Source organism: Scyliorhinus canicula, chromosome 26 (assembly GCF_902713615.1).
Source record: "Scyliorhinus canicula chromosome 26, sScyCan1.1, whole genome shotgun sequence".
In the NCBI taxonomy this organism is placed as follows: domain Eukaryota; kingdom Metazoa; phylum Chordata; class Chondrichthyes; order Carcharhiniformes; family Scyliorhinidae; genus Scyliorhinus; species Scyliorhinus canicula.
The window spans coordinates 24,523,046-24,546,142 of NC_052171.1; the positions used below are offsets into that span (position 1 = coordinate 24,523,046).

General features: G+C 54.1%; 1 protein-coding gene across 2 annotated transcripts in view; it reads left to right on the top strand.

The window, feature by feature from the left end:
* The window catches only part of LOC119957309 (cell division cycle and apoptosis regulator protein 1-like), a 49,711-nt gene that overhangs the window by 17,512 nt on the left and 9,102 nt on the right, over positions 1-23,097 (top strand). For both annotated transcript variants that reach the window (XM_038785170.1, XM_038785171.1), the window contains 10 exons: positions 2,696-2,819; positions 7,021-7,161; positions 8,663-8,888; positions 9,358-9,471; positions 10,678-10,844; positions 12,039-12,249; positions 14,983-15,066; positions 16,730-16,930; positions 22,230-22,421; positions 22,669-22,989. In XM_038785170.1, coding sequence (XP_038641098.1) covers positions 2,696-2,819; positions 7,021-7,161; positions 8,663-8,888; positions 9,358-9,471; positions 10,678-10,844; positions 12,039-12,249; positions 14,983-15,066; positions 16,730-16,930; positions 22,230-22,421; positions 22,669-22,989 — 1,781 coding nt within the window. The remainder of the gene's footprint in view (positions 1-2,695; positions 2,820-7,020; positions 7,162-8,662; positions 8,889-9,357; positions 9,472-10,677; positions 10,845-12,038; positions 12,250-14,982; positions 15,067-16,729; positions 16,931-22,229; positions 22,422-22,668; positions 22,990-23,097) is intronic.

Genomic DNA, 23,097 nt, shown 5'->3' on the forward strand with positions numbered 1-23,097 from the left:
CTCCACACTTGTCTAACTCCGTTGACAGCTCTAACTTTGCTCCTCAACATGAGTTCTAATCATGGTTCTGTGAGGCAATTAACCTTTAAATTCCTCCATCAGAATTATCTCTTCAGGGCTTCATGGGTTTCTTTCATAGCCCTTACCCACCTATCAAAATGAGTTTGCTTCAGCCTTTTGAATTCGAGGTAAGTCTGCCCAGTCTGTTTTTTAAAAGATCTAAATTTCTGTCAGTACGTCTCCAATAGGAGCTCTCATTCTGCTAATATCGCTTTCTTCACTGTCGTATAGTCTCCACAACATTTCCTCTGATACGGACATATAAACTTCACTAGCCATATCCACACATTTACCGATAAGAGTGGGATCCAACAATCATGTTGGCACCTCAGCTGTTTAGCTATTTTCTGAGAAGGACAAAAGAATGTTTGGCATCTCTCCCATCGAATTTTGGTATGGTCTGTACATATTGGAGCACCTCCCCACTAGGTTCCCTTCCAGAACCACCTTCCTCCGCCCACTGCTCGAACCTTGCAGTTCCTGCTGCCTGTCCGAAGTTCGAAGCGCCTCTCTTTCTTCCTGGGTGACTTTCCCTTTTAAACTCCCTCTTCTCATTCCCATTGAAACGCTCTCTCCCCCTTTTTTCCTGCATATCTAACTTCTTAACTTCTACCTCCCTTTGTAATTGAAGCTTCATTAATTCAAAATCCTCACTTCTCAACATTTTGAGTCTGGCTAACTGCCCTCGTATATTTAAATTGTTACTGGGCTTGCAATTATCTCAGCCTTCTTAGCTCCTGTAAATGAGACTACTTCCAATTTACCTGCCAAATTCCACCAATTTGCCTTTAGGTACACTTTCAAACTTGCTAGAGTTATATTGTGTACGTCCAGATAAGAGTGAGCTGATCAAGAGCTATGGCATCTTAATTTAACATGTTCTTACTTGTTTCTCACTCTCGTTATGTTCAAAAGTCAGAAATTTCTTACGCCCAAGGAATTAAACCTTTTTAAGATCGAGGACACAAGCCCCAATTTTCTGTCACTAAGTACGATGATGTTGAAATTCCTGTTCCTTTCCCTTCATCCACTTATTCATCTAATCTTGAATATTGGCATAGTTTCTGCCACTATCTCTGGGAGTGAATCTCACAGCCTCATGTTCCTGCCCTCTCTCCTAAATCTCTCACATTTAATCTTGTATTTATTACCCCTCATTCTTCACCTCAGAATTTTTAACAAATTATTTTGTGGAATGTGGGCAAGGCGAGCACTTGCTCCCAATCCTTCATTGCCCTTGAACTGAGTGGCTTGCTGGGCCATTTCAGAGTAAAGCACATTGCTGTGGGTCTGGACTCTCATATGTGCCAGACCGGTGAGAGCGGATTTGTGTCGCTAAAGGACATTGGTAAGCCAGATTGGTTTTACAACAATCAACACTGGACACAGGGTTACTCTTGGGCAATCGTTTAATTCCGAATGTACGAATTGAATTTAAATGTAATCAGTTGTCGTGGTGGGATTTGAACCCTGGAGCTCTGGGTCACTCTGCCAGTGATGTCTCTGTATCCACGAATTAAAAACAGTCTGCCTTTGTCTCCCTATCTTTTCCTTTCAACATTATAAACATTTATTGTATTGTCCCGACAGATTTTTGTAATTTGTCCATTTTTCTTCATTGTGTTTCAGACAGTACCGTAATGATTTTGTTGTATCAAGTCTAAAACCTGTGGCAGAGATTGCAGGGCTCATGGTCACCTTTGAGATAAAACATTGGTTCAATCAGTTTTTGCTCACCAACAGGAGGTGCTGCCTGAATATTCTGGGCTAGGACTGAACCCCTCTGACTGTAGCCTGAGACAGAGACTGTCAACAATGGACATTTGGTTGGGTTGGTGGGTGATGGGGTGGGGGAAATGTGATTCAAACTATTTGATGGAATGCAAATTCAAAACTAAAATGGGCTGAATGGCCTATTTACATTTTATAAAGTTCACAAACTCCTATCTATAAATTGCTCTGTCCTTGCACGGCACCTTTGTATCACCTCACACTTGGCAGCACCAAATTTCCCCTGCTTTCCTGAAACTCATTTCCCTGTTCTCGTTGATGTCCGTCGCGGGATGCTTGCCTGGTTTTAAAGTTGAGATCACTGCAACCCAAGCGTGGAGCTCCTCACTCGCTCTTGCCAGGGTCTTGGGATGGAATTTCTGATGGCGTTGCTGACATATAGTGAGGAGAAACACAGCTCGTGTCTGACTTCCAGATGACAGCTCTCACCCAGATCACCCATCATCTAATCCCGGGAAAATTCCTTTCTCGTCTAGAACAGCTAAAGATGTTCAGTGGTTGAAGTTAAAGTCCTGCAAATAAGACAGATTGAAGGTTGGTTGAGCTTTGCCATCCCTTTTGTGTTTTCCAAATGTATTCCTGGATGTCAGGGTTACTGGCAACACCAGCATTTATTGCTCTCAAACAGGTGGTGGTGAGCCGCTGCCTTTTAGCAATCGTCCGTTTGGTATGGGTACATCCAAAGTGATTTTGGGGATGAACTTCCAGGATTTGGAAGCAGTGCTGATGAATGAACGATGATGTAGTCATTCAGCAGCACCACCTCTATGTGCATGTTGCTGTACCCTGGCCTGTGTTAAATGGTAGTCATGCTGTTTGAATACTTTCTCTCCTTCTTCCCCAGCTGGTTTACTGCAACCTTTGGTTCATCTGAGCCCACATGCCCAGCTTGGCCGTAGGTTGGATATAGGACTACGGGCGATGGGGAGAAATGGCCGAATGGACATTGGCAGGAGAGGTGACAGGAGGTAGGAGCATCTGTATTCTTTGTTTAGGTGGCATGTGTGAAATAACTTGCTGCTTTTGTTCGAAGGCTGTCAGGGGTCGGCGGGGTCTGTACAGGATCGGCGCGCGCTGTCCCGCCCGGGGTCGGCGCGCGCTGTCCCGCCCGGGGTCGGCGCGCGCTGTCCCGCCCGGGGTCGGCGCGCGCTGTCCTGCCCTGGGTCGCCGCGCGCTGTGCCGCCCGGGGTCGCCGCGCGCTGTCCCGCCCGGGGTCGCCGCGCGCTGTCCCGCCCGGGGTCGCCGCGCGCTGTCCCGCCCGGGGTCGCCGCGCGCTGTCCCGCCCGGGGTCGCCGCGCGCTGTCCCGCCCGGGGTCGCCGCCCGCTGTCCCGCCCGGGGTCGCCGCCCGCTGTCCCGCCCGGGGTCGCCGCCCGCTGTCCCGCCCGGGGTCGCCCGCGCGCTGTCCTGCCCGGGGTCGCCCGCGCGCTGTCCTGCCCGGGGTCGCCCGCGCGCTGTCCTGCCCGGGGTCGCCCGCGCGCTGTCCTGCCCGGGGTCGCCCGCGCGCTGTCCTGCCCGGGGTCGCCCGCGCGCTGTCCCGCCCGGGGTCGCCCGCGCGCTGTCCCGCCCGGGGTCGCCCGCGCGCTGTCCCGCCCGGGGTCGCCCGCGCGCTGTCCTGCCCGGGGTCGCCCGCGCGCTGTCCCGCCCGGGGTCGCCGCGCGCTGTCCCGCCCGGGGTCGCCGCCCGCTGTCCTGCCCGGGGTCGCCGCCCGCTGTCCTGCCCGGGGTCACCGCCCGCTGTCCTGCCCGGGGTCGCCGCGCGCTGTCCTGCCCGGGGTCGCCGCCCGCTGTCCTGCCCGGGGTCGCCGCCCGCTGTCCTGCCCGGGGTCGCCGCGCGCTGTGCTGCCCGGGGTCGCCGCGTGCTGTCCTGCCCGGGGTCGCCCGCGCGCTGTCCTGCCCGGGGTCGCCCGCGCGCTGTCCTGCCCGGGGTCGCCCGCGCGCTGTCCCGCCCGGGGTCGCCCGCGCGCTGTCCCGCCCGGGGTCGCCCGCGCGCTGTCCCGCCCGGGGTCGCCGCGCGCTGTGCCGCCCGGGGTCGCCCGCGCGCTGTCCTGCCCGGGGTCGCCCGCGCGCTGTCCTGCCCGGGGTCGCCGCGCGCTGTGCCGCCCGGGGTCGCCCGCGCGCTGTCCTGCCCGGGGTCGCCCCGCGCGCTGTCCCGCCCGGGGTCGCCCGCGCGCTGTCCCGCCCGGGGTCGCCGCGCGCTGTGCCGCCCGGGGTCGCCCGCGCGCTGTCCTGCCCGGGGTCGCCGCGCGCTGTCCTGCCCGGGGTCGCCCGCGCGCTGTCCTGCCCGGGGTCGCCCGCGCGCTGTCCTGCCCGGGGTCGCCGCGCGCTGTGCCGCCCGGGGTCGCCCGCGCGCTGTCCTGCCCGGGGTCGCCCGCGCGCTGTCCTGCCCGGGGTCGCCGCGCGCTGTGCCGCCCGGGGTCGCCCGCGCGCTGTCCTGCCCGGGGTCGCCCGCGCGCTGTCCTGCCCGGGGTCGCCGCGCGCTGTGCCGCCCGGGGTCGCCCGCGCGCTGTCCTGCCCGGGGTCGCCCGCGCGCTGTCCTGCCCGGGGTCGCCCGCGCGCTGTCCTGCCCGGGGTCGCCCGCGCGCTGTCCCGCCCGGGGTCGCCGCGCGCTGTGCCGCCCGGGGTCGCCGCGCGCTGTCCCGCCCGGGGTCGCCGCGCGCTGTCCCGCCCGGGGTCGCCGCGCGCTGTCCCGCCCGGGGTCGCCGCGCGCTGTCCCGCCCGGGGTCGCCGCGCGCTGTCCCGCCCGGGGTCGCCGCCCGCTGTCCCGCCCGGGGTCGCCGCGCGCTGTCCTGCCCGGGGTCGCCGCGCGCTGTGCCGCCCGGGGTCGCCGCGCGCTGTCCTGCCCGGGGTCGCCGCGCGCTGTGCCGCCCGGGGTCGCCGGCGCGCTGTGCCGCCCGGGGTCGCCGCGCGCTGTCGTGTCGGGGGGGGGGGGGGGGGGGCAGTCTGGGGCTCTTCCACCTATTGGGACTTTTCATGAGCGATCCTCTACTGTCCCTGAGTCGACTATTTAACTGTGCAGGTGGAGTTCTGAAATGCTGATTGCTCCTGCCAACATCAGACCCCGGGGAGCAGAGTGGCCTGAGAGTTTGGCTGGGCTCCAGACTGTGCTGGTAACCACAAGGTCTTGCACTGAGCAAGCAGCTCCTCTTGAAAGGAATCTAACAAAGTTCAGATTCGCCCTGTCAACTAGACTCCAGTTCAACACAGCATTGCTTTAAAATGGCTTTCATGGCAGGAACAGGCTGGTGGCTGTCCCTTTGCAAGTCTGGCCCTCACCCGTGAGTTCCTGATCCTGAACCCAGCCCCGATCCGTGAGTTCCTGTCCCTAACCCCAGCCCCGATCCGTGAGTTCCTGTCCCTAACCCCAGCTCCGATCCGTGAGTTCCTGTCCCTAACCCCAGCCCCGATCCGTGAGTTCCTGTCCCTAACCCCAGCCCCGATCCGTGAGTTCCTGTCCCAGGCCCCAGCCCCGATCCGTGAGTTCCTGTCCCAGGCCCCAGCCCCGATCCGTGAGTTCCTGTCCCTAACCCCAGCCCCGATCCGTGAGTTCCTGTCCCTGGCCCCAGCCCCGATCCGTGAGTTCCTGTCCCAGGCCCCAGCCCCGATCCGTGAGTTCCTGTCCCAGGCCCCAGCCCCGATCCGTGAGTTCCTGTCCCTAACCCCAGCCCCGATCCATGAGTTCCTGTCCCAGGCCCCAGCCCCGATCCATGAGTTCCTGTCCCAGGCCCCAGCCCCGATCCGTGAGTTCCTGTCCCTAACCCCAGCCCCGATCCATGAGTTTCTGTCCCAGGCCCCAGCCCCGATCCGTGAGTTCCTGTCCCAGGCCCCAGCCCCGATCCGGGAGTTCCTGTCCCAGGCCCCAGCCCCGATCCGGGAGTTCCTGTCCCTAACCCCAGCTCCAATCAGTGAGTTCCTATCCCTTTTTTTATAAATGTTTTTTATTGAGTTTTCATGTTTTATATATGACAAGTTACAAATTATTAGAGAGAAAAAAATAGAAAACACAAAAATTTAACATGTAAATTTACAGGTAAGCATCTTTATAACAACAATTGTGGCCGCCCCCTTTAGCCGGCATACATATTCTACATTCCCCAATATGGCCGAGGCACATGTTTGTAGGCATTTATTTATAGTTTGGTTTTGGGTCTTAGCTTGCCATCAAACCCCCATAATGAACCCGCAGCCCCCCCACCCCCCGGCTACCTTCCCCCGATTCCCGTCCATTTTCCCCTGATTCTTGGCCACCCGACTATTCTTCCTCTTGTTCGTTGGCCACAAACAGGTCCCGGAACAGTTGCATGAATGGCTCCCACGTTCTCTGGAAGCTGTCGTCTGACCCTCGGATGGCAAATTTGATTTTCTCCATTTGGAGAGATTCCGAGAGGTCGGACAGCCAGTCTGCAGCTCTGGGCGGTGCTGCTGACCGCCAGCCAAACAGGATTCTACGGCGGGCGATCAGGGAGGCAAAGGTATGTGCGTCCGCCCTCTTCCCCAGGAATAGATCTGGCTGGTCTGAAACCCCGAAGACCGCCACTATCGGGCATGGCTCCACCCTCACCCCCACCACTTTGGACATAGCCTCGAAGAAGGCTGTCCAGTAATCCACAAGTCTGGGGCAAGACCAGAACATGTGGGCGTGGTTGGCCGGGCCTCTTTGGCACCGTTCACATCTGTCGTCCTACTCATACGGTTTCTCGTTAAGTGGGCTCTATGTACCACTTTTAGTTGCGTCAGGCTGAGCCTTGCACACGTGGAGGTGGAGTTGACCCTATGTAGTTCCTGTCCCTAACCCCATCCCCGATTCGTGAGTTGCTGTCCCTAACCCCAGCTCCGATCCGTGAGTTGCCGTCCCTAACTCCAGCCCCGATCCGTGAGTTCCTGTCCCTAACCCCAGCTCCGATCCGTGAGTTCCTGTCCCTAACCCCAGCCTCGAAACATGAATTCCCGTCCCAGGCCCCAGCCCTGAACTATAATTGAAAGCCTTGCTGTGTGTCTCAGCTCAGTTGCGAATGATTTGGCATCTTATTCTGCTGGAATTAATTTTGTCTGGAAAGTGGTAAAAATTGGATGTTCTGGACTGCAGCTGTTTATGTTATCCTGAGAGACTAATCAATTTTACACAACTAAACCTCCAACTGTCTTTGTTTTGTTTCCCTGTGTGTCAAACAGAGGCAATTACAAGCGCATGGGTGGCCAGGGCAGCTCTCAGAAACGGTACCAGGATATGGCATCTGGGGAAGGACCAGCAAAAAAGGCACGGCATTACATCCCCTCGTACAGCGTGCAGTATGCCCGCTTCTCTCTAGACAGGTACTGGCTCTCTCAATACCAGTGTGTTTGTAGAATTGTATCAGCTGATTGTACGAGAGGCACTTATGCCAAGAGCAGAGGTAGTTTTCTCTGAGCTCTGATGTATTATTGGATGTTAGAAATACAGTATCTATTTAAAGGGGATTGATTTAGTGTTTCTGTGTAAGAAAGCGTAAAACTCCTAGTTAGAGTTTTGGTTTCATTTAAGCTGCGTGTCTGTTGTGCTTTGAGAGTTCATGGCTTGAAACTCGGAGAAACAAGCTCGAAGATAGAATGAGCTGTTGCTTAGCAACCAGGATCGCTTTAGGATTGACAGACCTTAACTGAACTCGGGTTCCAGTTCATTGAAGTTAAACGTGGAGCTGAATCGAGCAGACCTGCTGAAGCTGACGAGTGAGAAGCCAGAGCTCCGAAGTAATCGTGAGGTTGCAGATATTTCACTGCAGTCTGTTGAATAAAAATTGAAGAAATTGTGAATCAGTTGGTGACTGGATCCCTGAGAGATTGTGTGAAAGCTGGTGGCTATTCAAGACAAAGGAACACTGAATGGACAGTTGGAAATTCTGGAAGTGGATCCTTGCTGGAAACAGTTGAGGGAAGCATTGTTTGAATGAAAATTCTACAGCATGTCTTTTTGAGAGTGGAGGTTGGGAACACTTGTGTGAAAGGTGGAGTATAGTGAGAACAGCCGGCTCACGATATAATAAACCATCTGGGGATCTTGATAAATCCACAGAAGTTTGATTGGGGAGCATTTCACATTGGTTCCAGAGTGGGGTGTATTTGACCACAGTTAGCTTGCTGGGTTATCGGGACTGTGTATTTACTGAGAACATCATAGCATAAGATACATTTTGTAATCTGTGTTATCCATGAAGTCTGTGTGCAATTGTGAAGATAAGTGTGAAAGAATATAGTATTATAGTTGTGTTTAATAATTTAGTTAAAAAATAATTGGCAGTCCTGCAACTATCCATCCACGTTTTCTAAACAAAGTAAAAGTTTGAGGCAGGGTTTCATCCTGGGATCTTCCTGTCCAGGGTAACATCAGCTGAGATCGTAACAGTCGGCATTGTTCACCCTGCCACAGGGAATTATCGTAGCACAGTGTGGATGGCTGCTCTAGGTCGAATGGTGTGTGTTCACAGACTGTTTCCTGATTGAAGGACTCTCCACATAGCACTGTCTCTCCCCTGTATGATTTCCAGAAATTTATGTCTGCGATTACCCTCTGGGCGATGGGATACGGTCAGTCTGTGACTGACCCCCAAATGGTGGTGGGGGGGGTTGGTCTACAGATTGAGGGTGCACATTCAAAACTGGTGAGCTGGGCTGTGATGAATTGTATTGTGTTAATGAGATCAATAGAACTTGCTGTTCGGGTGCGACATTAGGCTCCATCACAGATGTACTAGTACAAATGCGATGTTTTGGGGTTTTTGTATGTAATGCTCCAGATTGTCAGTCATTGTGAAGCACCATTTTTCTTTTTGTTCTGCAGCTCTACTTGTGATGCAATCGAAGTCCAGCGCCGATATCCTTGCCTGCACATCCCAGATAGGTTCTTCGATAGTAAGGTGTCCTGGGCCAATACATTCCCGTTGAGTGAACCTTTCCAGATAGGGCAGAAATGTGTATTCCATGTGATGGAGGGTGGATCAGACTCTGCTGAGGTACAGGAGAGTTACGTGGAGCCCCCTGATGCAGATTCCACCTACAGTGCCAAGGTGAGCTGAGGGACCTTCACCGTACTGATCTTACTGTATGTGTGGTTTGAATACCATTCCGAAACATAGCTCAGTTCTCCCTTACTTGCAAGCACATCGAGTGCATGTCTCCTGTCCCCCACACACGGGTCTGTCACGTCCTTGCATGAGCACAATCAGTGTGAATCCCTCTCCTTCAGTTAAAACTGCAGCACATTTAGTAAAGATTACTATAGCACTATGTGGGTACTGCACTTCAAATCTTGCACTATTCATCAAGGTAACCGTGCAGGATTCCAGGTAAAGTGCAAATGGTTATTGGGTTGAGTCCTGCCACTGTTGGTGAATAGTCAGCAGAGTTCGATGGGCCGAATGGCTGCCTTTGGTGCTGTAATTTTGCTGACTGTTTGCCATTGAGAGTCTGAATTTGAATTCTATATTCACTGCTTGTCTCCAGCTCTTTCACTGACGGTCTTGACTGAAATTTTAGGTGATCCTGCTGTCGTGCCCTGACCTTCAGAAGCTCTATCATCAGACATGCACCTTAGCTGAAGCCCCAAAAGAGACAGGGGACGTTCCTCAACATCCCACCAAACTGATCAAGGTAGGTTCTCTGTGATGGTTTTTGCAAAGGGATTGTTTTCGTCCTATTATCTTGCACGGGCAATGTCTGACCACCAGGATACAAGCTCCTTCGCATCACAAGCAGGCAAATGGGGTTTTTGTGTGAGCCCACACTGCCAGGCTGTTTTAGTGGCTAAAGCACTGGGCCCGTTTTAAAAAGAAAATTCCTTTAAGGGCAATTTAGCGTGGCCAATCCACCTCGCCTGCACATCTTTCAGTTATGGGGATGAGACCCAGACACGGGGAGAATGTGCAAACTCCACATGGACAGTGACCCGGGGCCGGGATCAATCCAGGTTCTCGGCACTGCGCCACCGTGCCGCCCTTGGCCCAGTTAATCCTCAGTCAGTGTGCCCCCTATGAAGTCATCTTACTGGATGTGATTTGCGAGAGAGTGCAAATTCTGGTGGCGAGATCAAGCCAACTCCATGGGCACAGGCGCTAGGACTTCTGGTTTAAATAGTTCAGTAAAATTCCACCTGGGATCATTATTAACAGGTCATTGACCCAATACTACAGGCCAAGATGCCCAATCTTAGGGGAGCACTGTACTGTCAGGAGAGTTGATGCTGAGGGAATGCAGCACTGTCAGTCGGAGGGGCGGTACTGAGGGAGCACGTCACAGTGGGAGGCAGGTGGGAGGGTCTGAACTGGGGGTGTTCTGTGCAATCGAAGAGTGCTGTCTTGGGTGAGGCATGAAATTGAAGCCCTATCTTCCCCTTCAGGTGAAAGTAAATCTTGCCCTGGCTTCATTCAAGGAAGACTTGGGGAATTCCAGGCAGCATGGTGGCGCAGTGGTTAGCCCTGCTATCTCACGGCGCCGAGGTTCCAGGTTTGATCCCGGCTCTGGGTCACTGTCCGTGTGGAGTTTGCTCATTCTCCCCGTGTTTGCGTGGGTTTCGCCCCCACAACCCAAAGATGTGCAGGGTATGTGGATTGGCCACGCTAAATTGCCCATTAATTGGAAAAAATGAATTGGGTAGTGTAAATTTATTTTTTAAAAGAATTGGAGAATTCCTCCCAATGTGTCCTGTGGCCGGTATTAATTCCTCAACTAACATAACTTCATATTATCTGGTTAGTTATCACTTGCAGTTTGTGGAATCTTCCTTTCTGCACTGCCTGTCTTTATATGTGGATTTCATCCTCCTGATCCCCCCCGTTCTCTCTCTCTTCCTTTGTGCAGTTCTTGGTGGGGATGAAGGGCCAGGAAGGAGCCGAACTGATTGGAGGCTCTTGGTCCCCTTCTCTTGATGGTCCATGTCCAGATAAGGATCCCAGGGTACTGATCAAGACTGCCATTCGCACCACCAAGGCCCTAACTGGCATTGACCTGACCGCCTGCACTCAGTGGTGAGTTTGTGACCTCGCAGAGGAGTGGGTGGGCACTGGGTGTGGGTACACGTTATTCTGATGGTGCAGGAAGCATGACGAAGGGGCATGGCAGGCACATTAATGAAGAGAATACCAGTTATCACATGAATCCATGGAGGAAAACTATGCAGTTCTGCTGTATGCAACATGATTCAGTGCTGGTGCATTGCACGACTTGGTCAATGGAACAATATCTCCCATCACTAGCGCCACTTTCAACTGTTGGACTCACAACGAGCATAAACCTGCTGGTGACACTGCTCAGTGACCTGGCGAGGTGCATCCTCCAGGGTCAGGCAGATATTTCCGAGGGAGTATGTGCTTGAGTGACACCGGGTGAGGGAATTAACTAAAATGTGACAAAGCGAGTGAGGGGATTGAGCAGTTTTGGCAATAGTTTGTCATAACCATTGGCCACACAGGTGTCGGACAGAACCTTGTGCTCTTTGGCTTGTAGCAAAGTGAGCCTTTCCTTTCAGCGCCCAGTGAGGCTGTGCTGGTGGCATGTTGCCCAGATGTGTAATGTTCCTGCCACAAACAGCTGGGAGGCTGACAGTACATCTCTGGTCATTTGCTGCTTTTTTCAGTGGCTCCCTGGATTAATATTCTAAATGTAGATGCTGAGGGTGCCCAAATGTTTAAAAACAAATCACTCTGGGACCCCAGAGCCACATGTGCCCAATCTCTGCACTGAGGCCCCGGGCATCTCCTCATCGCTGGCCTGTTTGTTTCTGTTGTGTGTCATACGTCAAACCCACTGTGTGTTTGAACTGTTTGTGTTTGTAAAGCCAAAACTAACAGCAGTTCTTGAGAAGGAGAACAGGTTGCTGCTCTTGATTAGCTTGCTGTATTAGCCTTGCAAATAGAAGTTGGAGATGGGAGGGAGGTCAGTGTACAGTCGAGTCAATGGGTGGGTGGAGCTGGCCTGGAGATTGGTGGCCCACTATTTCTCTGAACCACATGCCCTTTCCCCTGGGAAAAACTGGGAGCTGAGCCTGTCTAGGGAGCTGATGGAGGGCAGAGGGATGGGAATTAGGTACATTGGGAATGAAAGCCTTCTTTTTAGGAAGGGGAGATTGAAAAGTGCGGATTGACGCGGAACTGTAGACTGTGAGCATTGGATTTCTGCTCCTGTGTGCTGTTATATCCAGTAACCCTCTTCCCTTGTGACAGGTTTCGCTTTGCTGAGATTCGCTACCATCAGCCTGGGGAGCTCCATGAAGGGTGGCTGCCTCCAGCCCGCGTGGAGACTGTGGTTGTATTTCTGCCGGATGTTTGGCATTGCCTCCCTACTCGCTTGGAGTGGGACGCACTGTCCCTGGGATACACGCAACAGCTGACTGACAGGGAGCAGGCAGAGCACAAGGACACGGACCGAGATGAGGCATTGAATCTTTTTTTATTACTCCATTTTCTAACACAAACACTGACACACACACACACAAACACACACCTTAACCCCTCCACTGCCATATCAAGAATGATCAGGAGCACTCAGTTGACGTGACCATTTGCCGTCCTTAAAAGTTGCTGACCGTTAAATTTTCAAATGGTGGAGCGGAGAATGATTGCAGCTCCTCTTGGCACTCTGTGTGAATGTGGAGGGGGGTTCATTGACACTGAAACACAGCAACTGGCCTCATCTCAATTCCTTAAACAGAGTCGGGGTGGCACTAGAGTTGGCATCTTGGTAAACTTCAATCATTAATCTAGCAGTTGTCCAGTAGCATCATCTTCAGGATAGTTTGTCGTCTGCCCCTTCCAGTTCTCACTGTGGAGCTGTTACTGATGCTGAGTGAAGGAGACACTGCCAGTGCCACGAGGTGTCTTTCCTCCTGGGATGGAGCAGCAGCTGCGTCTAAGAATCACAATTATACACAGCACCTTTGTTCAGTCCTCAGCGGGATTACTGAACACAGGTCCCCTGTCATCCCCACACAATGATAGAACCTGGCCTGGTGTCAGTAATATCTCTCCTGGGTGCTTTAGGCACCCGGTAATGCACTAGCTAACATTGCAACATAGGAAGGAAAGAATAGCATTCGGTGGAATTAACTATCTGAATTCAACAGCCCTTTTTGTTCACAGTATAGAATCTGAAAACTGCAGCAAATTCTTTACCTCCCAGAACACCCTGTTTAAGGAAATGTGAGTTGGCAAGCACACAGGCACACACACACCAATAATACATCTGTGCTCCACACATACACACTCTCACACAACTACCTTCCTCTGTGACATCCCTCCACACCTACTGAAACACTGTTTATGATGCAGTTTGCCAGACAATTTGTTGTTCCTTCCCCTGACAGGCTCTCTGACCCCTCAGCTCTGCACCTCCTGTGAATGTAAGGAGCACTGTCCTGTGTGTGTGCATGGCCCATTTCTGCTCCGGATATTCAGTCTGATACCTTCAGGGTGAATTCCATCTCATTTGACGAACCAACGCTACAAAGACCGCTCCTCAGTTCGTGTAAGGGAGTCTTATTCCCGGGCAGGTGTCCACTCAGAATAGCATCCTTTAATGGTGGAGCAGGTAGTGAGTTTGTGATACAGCTAAGCCTATCATTAAGTGGCATTCACATAACTTATGGACTGGAGGTTTTGTATCTACTATGGAAGAGACTTCTCCACAATGTGGGAATGAGAATACCAGCAGCAGGCAATCCAGGTTTAAGGTGGAGCAGCAAGCCAAATTTCTAACATTGGCTCAAGAGGGAATAAGACAAGTATTAAAGCCCCCCTCCCCTCCTAGGTTGGACGCTTCAGGACTGACATAGCACTTGTTGGTAGAACATTACTAACATTGACATCTGTACCTACGACACCCCAGTATTATACAGTGAGAGACCTGTTACGACTAGTGCTGTACCTCAGTATTGTGCAGTCATTTTGACTTCTGACTACCCCTGGTTCAGATTTGCACCTCAGTCAGAAGTTACAAGTGGCTCCACATTAAATGCAGCGTGAATAGATTATCAGAGGATGGCGACTTGGGGGCAGGTTGTAGAATTGCACAGCGCACCCTGAAGGGAGGAGGCCCTTACTGCAGGAATCTGTTGGCTGACGATTGGTCCTTGTGGCCTCCGACTTGTAACATGCGGAGTTATCGCCTACAGTCTCACTTCTGCTGGCTGAAAGTGTGGCTTTGTCCCTGATCCACGTGGGCACGAGGGTTGAGTAATGGTTTGCTGAAATGTCCTCCATTATTATGGTGCATGTTCCAGTTCCCCTGATGGGCAATGTGTTCATTTGGAGTCTGTTTGGACTAAGAGAAGCAATTAACGAATCAACAGCAGAGTCACTTCAGGGCTAAATGACGATCTGATCCTGCAGGGTCGCCAGGCTGTCAGTTGCAGGAAAGGGACTGCAGAGCTCTCATCACGTTGGGCCCACAGGATAGGGACAGTGCAATGGGATCTGTGATGTGTCTACCATTCTAGTGTGTGATGGGGACAGTGTAGAAGGAGCTTCATTTCATAGTTGACCCTGTCCTTGGAGTGTTTAATGGGGACAATGGGGAGCTTTACTCTATCTACGCTGTGATATTCCTATGCTTTGCGTATTTGATGCTCCCGTCAGGTGTCTGAATTGTGGTGTTGCATTTTTAAACCTTGAAGAGGAACATTTGAAAAGCTTTGCTGAGCAGTGGCTGGGTATTGTGGAGGGAGAAGGATGTCTCGGTGAAGCAGCTGACAGGTAGTTAGGGGTGGATGGACAATTCAAAAAGTCGTCTGATCATTGAATTACAGAATTGTTACAGGGCAGAAGGAAACCATTGTGCTCTCTTGTGAGTGGAGAAGGACATGGGACTTTGTTCTGCACCTCTGTCTCCCTTAGTTTCAATTCCATATAACTGAATTTCCCTCCTTTGTCTCTCTGGACCTGTGCTGGGAGTGGCCTCCCTCGATTAGGGAGCTGATCCAGAGTCCCACAGCTCACAGACCATAGCTACTCCAGGTTTTGTTTGGAGGTCAAAGGCCAGGACAGGGTCAAATAGCGGTCCTGTGTGCGGCGTTTGATGCATTGGCAGACGACCCTTGGAATCTGCGTAGGAAGATGAGCTCAGCTGACACTCCAGGCTGCTCAATAATGTAAGACATATTTATCCTCACAGACTGAAGAGAAGATGGAAGAGCAAGGAGAAGATGCACTTCCCACTCCAACCCAGTGGAGCAGTCTGGACCTGAAGACCATGAAAGTAAGACCTGCTTCTGTATCGCAAACTGTGTACATGCTGGTTCGTGATGGGATTATCGTCAGTGTGTGTCATCCCAACTCAAAATCTCTGTTCCTATTCATTCTTGTTCCAGGCTGTATTTACATCAAAACTCCTATTCTAGCTCCCTTCACGTCCAGCAAGAAAGTACTTTGTGCATTTCTAATCAGCCAGAACACAAACTGGGCCATTCAGGCCCGTGAGACCATTCTGGCTGCTACGAGGAGTGCATTGTCAAGATTTAACCTGGAGGTCAAAAGAGCCTCAGGAGACTTGTCTGAGGCAGAAGATTGTGGAGTCAAGCTGTCCCCAGCCCAGCTCCTATGACCTGAGCGCAAAATCTCGCTGACATTCCAGTGCCAGTAGTTGAGAGATTGCTGCATTGTCAGAGGGGCTGTGTTTAGCAAGAGCCGTTAAATTGAAGCCCCGCAACTTCATGGAAATTATCCCACAACCAGTATTCAAAGATGGGCAAGCTGTTTCTGTCTGGTGGCCTGGCCAGCATTCATCCCTCAAGCAGCATTACTAAAACAGATGACAGAATTTACAGTACAGAAGGAGGTCATTTGGCCCATCGAGTCTGCACCGGCCCTTGGAAAGAGCACCCTACTTAATCCCACACCTCCACCCTATCTCCGTAACCCAGTAACCCCACCTAACCTTTTTGGACACGGAGGGCAATTTAGCATGGCCAATCCACCTAACCTGCACATCTTTGGGCTGTGGGAGGAAACCGGAGCACCCGCAGGAAACCCGCACATACACGGGGAGAACGTGCAGACTCCACACAGACAGTGACCCAAGACTGGAATTGAACCCGTGTCCCTGGAGCTGTGAGGCTGCAGTGCTAACCACTGTGCCGCCCAGATTGATCCTGTTGCTATGTTTCCAACATTGTAACAGTAATTCCACTTCTGAAGTACTTCATTGGCTCGGGAGTGTTTGCGATGTCCTGAGGCTGTGAAAGGTGGAAATGAAGTTTTTGTTCTAACCTTCAGTCCCGAAAAGCTTAACCTCAAAATATATAAATACTGTGTGCGATAGAGATTAATTCTGATACAATACTTGGATGTACATGGTTTAGAGAGGGTGGTCAATATTCTTCACCTCAGCTCATGATCAATATATTATTACTCCCTAATTTTTTTCAACTTTCACCACCTCCACCTAATCATCGTCGTGTCTTGGTCCTTTGTGTCTGTTTTCAAAGCAACATGATTGTGTGAATGATCGGCGAGACTGTGAAATCAGTGATTGTGTGAATGATCGGCGAGACTGAAATCAGTGATTGTGTGAACGATCGGCGAGACTGAAATCAGTGATTGTGTGAGTGATCGGCGAGACTGAAATCAGTGATTGTGAGAGTGATCGGCGAGACTGTGAAATCAGTGATTGTGTGAATGATCGGCAAGACTGTGAAATCAGTGATTGTGCGAATGATCGGCGAGACTGAAATCCGTGATTGTATGAATGATCGGCGAGACTGTGAAATCAGTGATTGTGTGAGTGATCGGCGAGACTGTGAAATCAGTGATTGTATGAATGATCGGCGAGACTGTGAAATCCTGGCTGGAGGAGCAAGAAGCCTAGAGGTTGCTAACTGGGATTGAACCGGAGTGCTGTGATGGATTTTTCATTGATTTAGGTGGAAGATTTCCGCAGAGAGCTGAAAGCAAGGAATATGAATTCCAAGGGGACGAAAGCGCAGCTTATCAGCCGTCTGGAGAAAGAACTGGAAGAAGAGGCGGCAAAGGAAGAGATTGAAAAGGATGAAACAGCAATCCAGAAGGAGGCTGCAAATGACGCTACAGAAGAAACGAGTTCCCCGATGGAGGAGCAGAAGGAGGTGAGAATATTGAATGTATAGATGGGATATGATTTCAAAATTTGTATAGAAAGGCAAAGTCAGCATTGAGGTAGGCGAGGGTGCAAGAGCAGAAAGCTGGGGGGGGGGGGGGGTGATTGCGCACAGATGTTTGAGGGCAGTTCTTAAAGAAGGCTTTATTACCAGACTCAGCACAAAGCTTGATAAAGCACTCATTCAGCCTCTCCAGCATTGTGTCCAGTTCTGAGCACCGCACGTGAGTGAAGCTGTCCTGCCACGGAGGGTGCAGAAATTTACAGGAATGGTTGTCAAAATGAGGCATTACAATCACATCAATAGACCAAAAAGCAGAAAGATTTGAGAGGAAACGTGATAAAAGTGTTTAAAATTATTAAAGTTTCAGACAGCGGCAAGCGAGAGATGGTTTTCAGTCCCTCCCAAGGTCAATAAACAGAGATAGGAAGCGATTGGCAACAAGACCAGAGGGGACACAAGCAAATACTTTTATAATGCAATCAGTGGTTAGGATTCGGAAAGCACAGTCGGATTGGATGGTGACAACATTTTCAGTTGGGGTCTTTGCAAGGAAATTGGCTAAAAGGAAAGAAAAATGCAGTGATATGGAGAAAGAGCAGGAAAGTTGGGTGAAGTAGATTGTTTTTGGAAAGTGCTAACATGTACAAGATGGGCCAAATGGCGTGCCGCTAGGATTGGGTAATAAACATCCTTGTTGGCACTGAGCACTCTTGAAATTGTGGGATATGGATGTCGCTGTCAAGGCCAACATTTCTGAACAGAATGGCTTGACCAATGACCCACTGCTGTAGATCCGGAGGCATGTGTGACATGCTCGCTTGGCATCCTTCTTTCAGGTGACATCCTTTGTCAGGCCGATGACGCCACCCGAGATTTGCAGAACTGGGTTGCAACACCCATTGATGGGCTGCAGCGGAGGGTCACCAGGTGAACCCCTGGGATGGCGGGATTGCCTGAAGTGGAGAGATTGTGGAAAACTGGCTGTGTTCCCATAAGTTTTCAAGAATGAGGGGTTACCTGGTTCTTCAGCCATGACGGTGGATGTGGATGTTTGCCCTGGCTGCTGAGTGTAGAACCGGGAGAAGCATGCTGAGAGTAATGGGTAGGCTGTTTTACATTGAGATAAGAAGTAATTTGTACCTTTGGGAATTTCTGATCTGGGCTAGTGTGAGGGGGGTGGCATCGAGGTTGATGACCAGCCATTCTCTGTTTGAATGGCGCAGGCTTGTCACGCTGAATGGCCAACTCCTATTTCCAATGTTCCGATGCGCCTTACCCTCCTTTCCCACCTCCACTACCCTCTGCGCCCCATCCCCGTCCCTCTCTCCATCCCCGTCCCTCTCTCCATTCCCGTCCCTCTCTCCATCCCCGTCCCTCTCTCCATCCCCGTCCCTCTCTCCATCCCCGTCCCTCTCTCCATCCCCGTCCCTCTCTCCATCCCCGTCCCTCTCTCCATCCCCGTCCCTCCCCCATCCCCGTCCCTCCCCCATCCCCGTCCCTCCCCCACCCCCACCTCCGTCCCTCTCTCCATCCCCGTCCCTCTCTCCATCCCCGTCCCACTCTCCATCCCCGTCCCTCTCTCCATCCCCGTCCCTCTCTCCATCCCCGTCCCTCTCTCCATCCCCGTCCCTCTCTCCGTCTTCCTCCCTCTCTCCGTCTTCCTCCCTCTCTCCGTCTTCCTCCCTCTCTCCGTCTTCCTCCCTCTCTCCGTCTTCCTCCCTCTCTCCGTCTTCCTCCCTCTCTCCGTCTTCCTCCCTCTCTCCGTCTTCCTCCCTCTCTCCCTCTTCCTCCCTCTCTCCGTCTTCCTCCCTCTCTCCGTCCCCCTCCCTCTCTCCGTCTTCCTCCCTCTCTCCGTCTTCCTCCCTCTCTCCGTCTTCCTCCCTCTCTCCGTCTTCCTCCCTCTCTCCGTCTTCCTCCCTCTCTCCGTCTTCCTCCCTCTCTCCGTCTTCCTCCCTCTCTCCGTCTTCCTCCCTCTCTCCGTCTTCCTCCCTCTCTCCGTCTTCCTCCCTCTCTCCGTCTTCCTCCCTCTCTCCGTCTTCCTCCCTCTCTCCGTCTTTCTTCCTCCCCTCTCCCGTCTTCCTCCCTCTCTCCGTCTTCCTCCCTCTCTCCCGTCTTCCTCCCTCTCTCCGTCTTCCTCCCTCTCTCCGTCTTCCTCCCTCTCTCCGTCTTCCTCCCTCTCCTCCTCTCTCCGTCTTCCTCCCTCTCTCCGTCTTCCTCCCTCTCTCCGTCTTCCTCCCTCTCTCCGTCTTCCTCCCTCTCTCTCCGTCTTCCTCCCTCTCTCTCCGTCTTCCTCCCTCTCTCCGTCTTCCTCCCTCTCTCTCCGTCTTCCTCCCTCTCTCTCCGTCTTCCTCCCTCTCTCTCCGTCCCCCTCCCTCCCTCTCTCTGTCCCCCTCCCTCTCTCTCTCTGTTCCCCTCCCCCTCTCTCTGTCCCCCTCTCTCTCCGTCCCCCTCTCTCTCCGTCCCCTCCCGCTCTCCGTCCCACTCTCTCTCCGTCCCACTCTCTCTCCGTCCCCCTCCCTCCCTCTCTCTCTGTCCCCCTCCCCCTCTCTCTCTCTCTGTCCCCCTCCCTCCCTCTCTCCGTCCCCCTCCCTCCCTCTCTCCGTCCCCCTCCCTCCCTCTCTCCGTCCCCCTCCCTCCCTCTCTCTCCGTCCCCCTCCCTCCCTCTCTCCGTCCCCCTCCCTCCCTCTCTCCGTCCCCCTCCCTCCCTCTCTCCGTCCCCCTCCCTCCCTCTCTCCGTCCCCCTCCCTCCCTCTCTCCGTCCCCCTCCCTCCCTCTCTCCGTCCCCCTCCCTCCCTCTCTCCGTCCCCCTCCCTCTCTCTCTGTCCCCCTCCCTCTCTCTCTCCGTTCCCTCTCTCTCTCTCCGTTCCCCTCTCTCTCTCTCCCTGTCCCCCTCCCTCTCTCTCTCCGTTTCCCTCCCTCTCTCTCTCTCTCTCTCTCTGTCCCCTTCCCTCTCTCCGTCCCCCTCCCTCTCTCTCTCCGTCCCCCTCCCTCTCTCTCTCCGTCCCCCTCTCTCTCTCTCTGTCCCCTCCCTCTCTCTCTCTCCGTTCCCTCTCTCTCTCTCCGTTCCCCTCTCTCTCTCTCCCTGTCCCCCTCCCTCTCTCTCTCCGTTCCCTCCCTCTCTCTCTCTCTCTCTCTCTGTCCCTTCCCTCTCTCCGTCCCCCTCCCTCTCTCTCTCCGTCCCCCTCCCTCTCTCTCTCCGTCCCCCTCTCTCTCTCTCTGTCCCCCTCCCTCTCTCTCTCCGTTCCCCTCCCTCTCTCTCACTCACTCTCTGTCTCTGTCCCCCTCCCTCTCTCTCTCTGTTCCCCTCCCCCTCTCCCTCTGTCCCCCTCTCTCTCCGTCCCCCTCCCGCTCTCCGTCCCACCCCCTCCCACTCTCACTCCGTCCCCCTCCCTCCCTCTCTCCGTCCCCCTCCCTCCCTCTCTCTCTGTCCCCCTCCCTCTCTCTCTCTCTGTGTCCCCCTCCCTCTCTCTCCGTCCCCCTCCCTCTCTCTGTCCCCCTCCCTCTCTCTGTTCCCCTCCCTCTCTCCGTCCCCCTCCCTCTCTCCGTCCCCCTCCCTCTCTCCGTCCCCCTTCCTCTCTCCGTCCCCCTTCCTCTCTCCGTCCCCCTTCCTCTCTCCGTCCCCCTCCCTCTCTCCCGTCCCCCTCCCTCTCTCCGTCCCCCTCCCTCTCTCCGTCCCCCTCCCTCTCTCCGTCCCCTCCCTCTCTCCGTCCCCTCCCTCTCTCCGTCCCCCTCCCTCTCTCCGTCCCCCTCCCTCTCTCTCTCCGTCCCCCTCCCTCTCTCTCTCCGGCCCCCTCCCTCTCTCTCTCCGTCCCCCTCCCTCTCTCTCTCCGTCCCCCTCCCTCTCTCTCTCCGTCCCCCTCCCTCTCTCTCTCCGTCCCCCTCCCTCTCTCTCTCCGTCCCCCTCCCTCTCTCTCCGCCCCCTCCCTCTCTCTCTCCATCCCCCTCCCTCTCTCTCCATCCCCCTCACTATCTCCGTCCCCCTCCCTCCCTCCGTCTCCCTCCCTCTCTTCGTCCCCCTCCCTCCCTCAATCTGTCCCCCTCCCCCTCTCTCTCTCTCTCTGTCCCCCTCCCTCTCTCTCTGTCCCCCTCCCTCTCTCTCCGTCCCACTCCCTCTCTCTCTCCATCCCCCTCCCTCTCACTCCATCCCCCTCACTATCTCCGTCCCCCTCGCTCCCTCTCTCCGTCCCCCTCCCCCCCTCTCTCCATCCCCCTCCCTCTCACTCCATCCCCCTCCCTCCCTCTCTCCGTCCCCCTCCCTCCCTCTCTCCGTCCCCCTCCCTCCTTCTCTCCGTCCCCCTCCCTCCTTCTCTCCGTCCCCCTCCCTCCTTCTCTCCGTCCCCCTCCCTCCTTCTCTCCGTCCCCCTCCCTCCTTCTCTCCATCCTCCTCCCTCCTTCTCTCCGTCCCCCTCCCTCCCTCAATCTGTCCCCCTCCCTCTCTCTCTCCGTCCCCCTCCCTCTCTCTCCGTCCCCCTCCCTCTCTCTCTCTGTCCCCCTCCCTCTCTCTCCGTCCCCCTCCCTCTCTCTCTCTGTCCCCCTCACTCTCTCTCTCTGTCCCCCTCACTCTCTCTCTCTGTCCCCCTCACTCTCTCTCTCTGTCCCCCTCACTCTCTCTCTCTGTCCCCCTCACTCTCTCTCTCTGTCCCCCTCACTCTCTCTCCGTCCCCCTCACTCTCTCTCCGTCCCCCTCGATCTCTCTCCGTCCCCCTCCCTCTCTCTCCGTCCCCCTCCCTCTCTCTGTCCCCCTCCCTCTCTCTGTCCCCCTCCTCTCTCTGTCCCCCTCCCTCTCTCTGTCCCCCTCCCTCTCTCAGTCCCCCTCCCTCTCTCAGTCCCCCTCCCTCTCTCTCCGACCCCCTCCCTCTCTCCATCCCCCTCCCTCTCTCCGTCCCCCTCCCTCTCTCCGTCCCCCTCACTCTCTCCGTCCCCCCTCACTCTCTCTCGCTGCCCCCTCACTCTCTCTCGCTGCCCCCTCCCTCTCTCTCGCTCTCCCCCTCCCTCTCTCTCGCTCTCCCCCTCCCTCTCTCTCGCTCTCCCCCTCCCTCTCTCTCGCTCTCCCCCTCCCTCTCTCTCGCTGTCCCCCTCCCTCTCTCTCGCTGTCCCCCTCCCTCTCTCTCGCTGTCCCCCCTCCATCTCTCTCGCTGTCCCTCTCTCTCTCTCTCTCTCTCTCTCTGTCCCTCTCTCTCTCTCTCTCCGTCCCCCTCTCTCTCTCTCATTCCTCACTGCAGAGAGCTGTACTGGTTTATTTCTGCCTTGTTAATCTAATTGAATTGCATTGAAATTTGTGAAGGATGCCACGGGGAAGCAGGCTGGCGATGCTACCGCCCCGCCTAAGGAAGAGCCTCGCTGTCCCCTGCCGGCTGAACCCGCTGTGATTGTGCGTCCCACTCGCTCCTCCATGGGAGGGAACTTTGGCTGTGACGTCCTGTCTCTGAGTACACTGAGAAGCTACCGCAATGATTCCAAGGGCCATTCCTTTGAGGTAATTTTCTTTTGCACGTGACAAACAGTTTAACACTTTGGCTCCTGTCATTGGCCACGATGTTGAAGGCGTGCAGCATGAGCCTGATGATGTGTCTGAGCCATGCTGTATCCGCCTGGGGGGGTGTAGACGGAGTTTCACTCTGTACCTAACCCATGCTATACTTGTCCAATCTTCCTGCAAGACGGTGCATGCGTTGGAGGAGGAAGGTTTAGTTTTGAGTCTGAATCCTGTGCTTTAATCCCAGGTTTTGTGGCTCGCTGAGATGTTTGGTGAAATGCTGCAAAGGGACTTTGGCTACACCATCTACAAAGCCCTGCTGGCATTCCCTGAGAAAAAGCCAGAGGAGGAGGTGGAGAAACCCAAGGCCGCAACTGCCAACGAAGAAAGTGAAGAGAAAGATCAAAAGGAGCTGGAGCCGGAGGAAAAGTTGAAACAGCCGAAGAAAGAAGCTGAGGTGAAGGAAGCAGAGGTGAAGGAAGCAGAGGAGGTGATGGAGGCGGAATCGAGCCAGACGTCAGTTAAAGCCGCTCCACTGGAAGAGGATTGGGACTGGGAGCTGACAAAGGTACAGACCACCAATGGGAAAACTGGACAGGGGCGGGGCAATTGGGCCAATGGGATGGAGACGTAGCCAGTTTATGGGCAAACACAAAGTGGCCAATGGGAGAGTTTG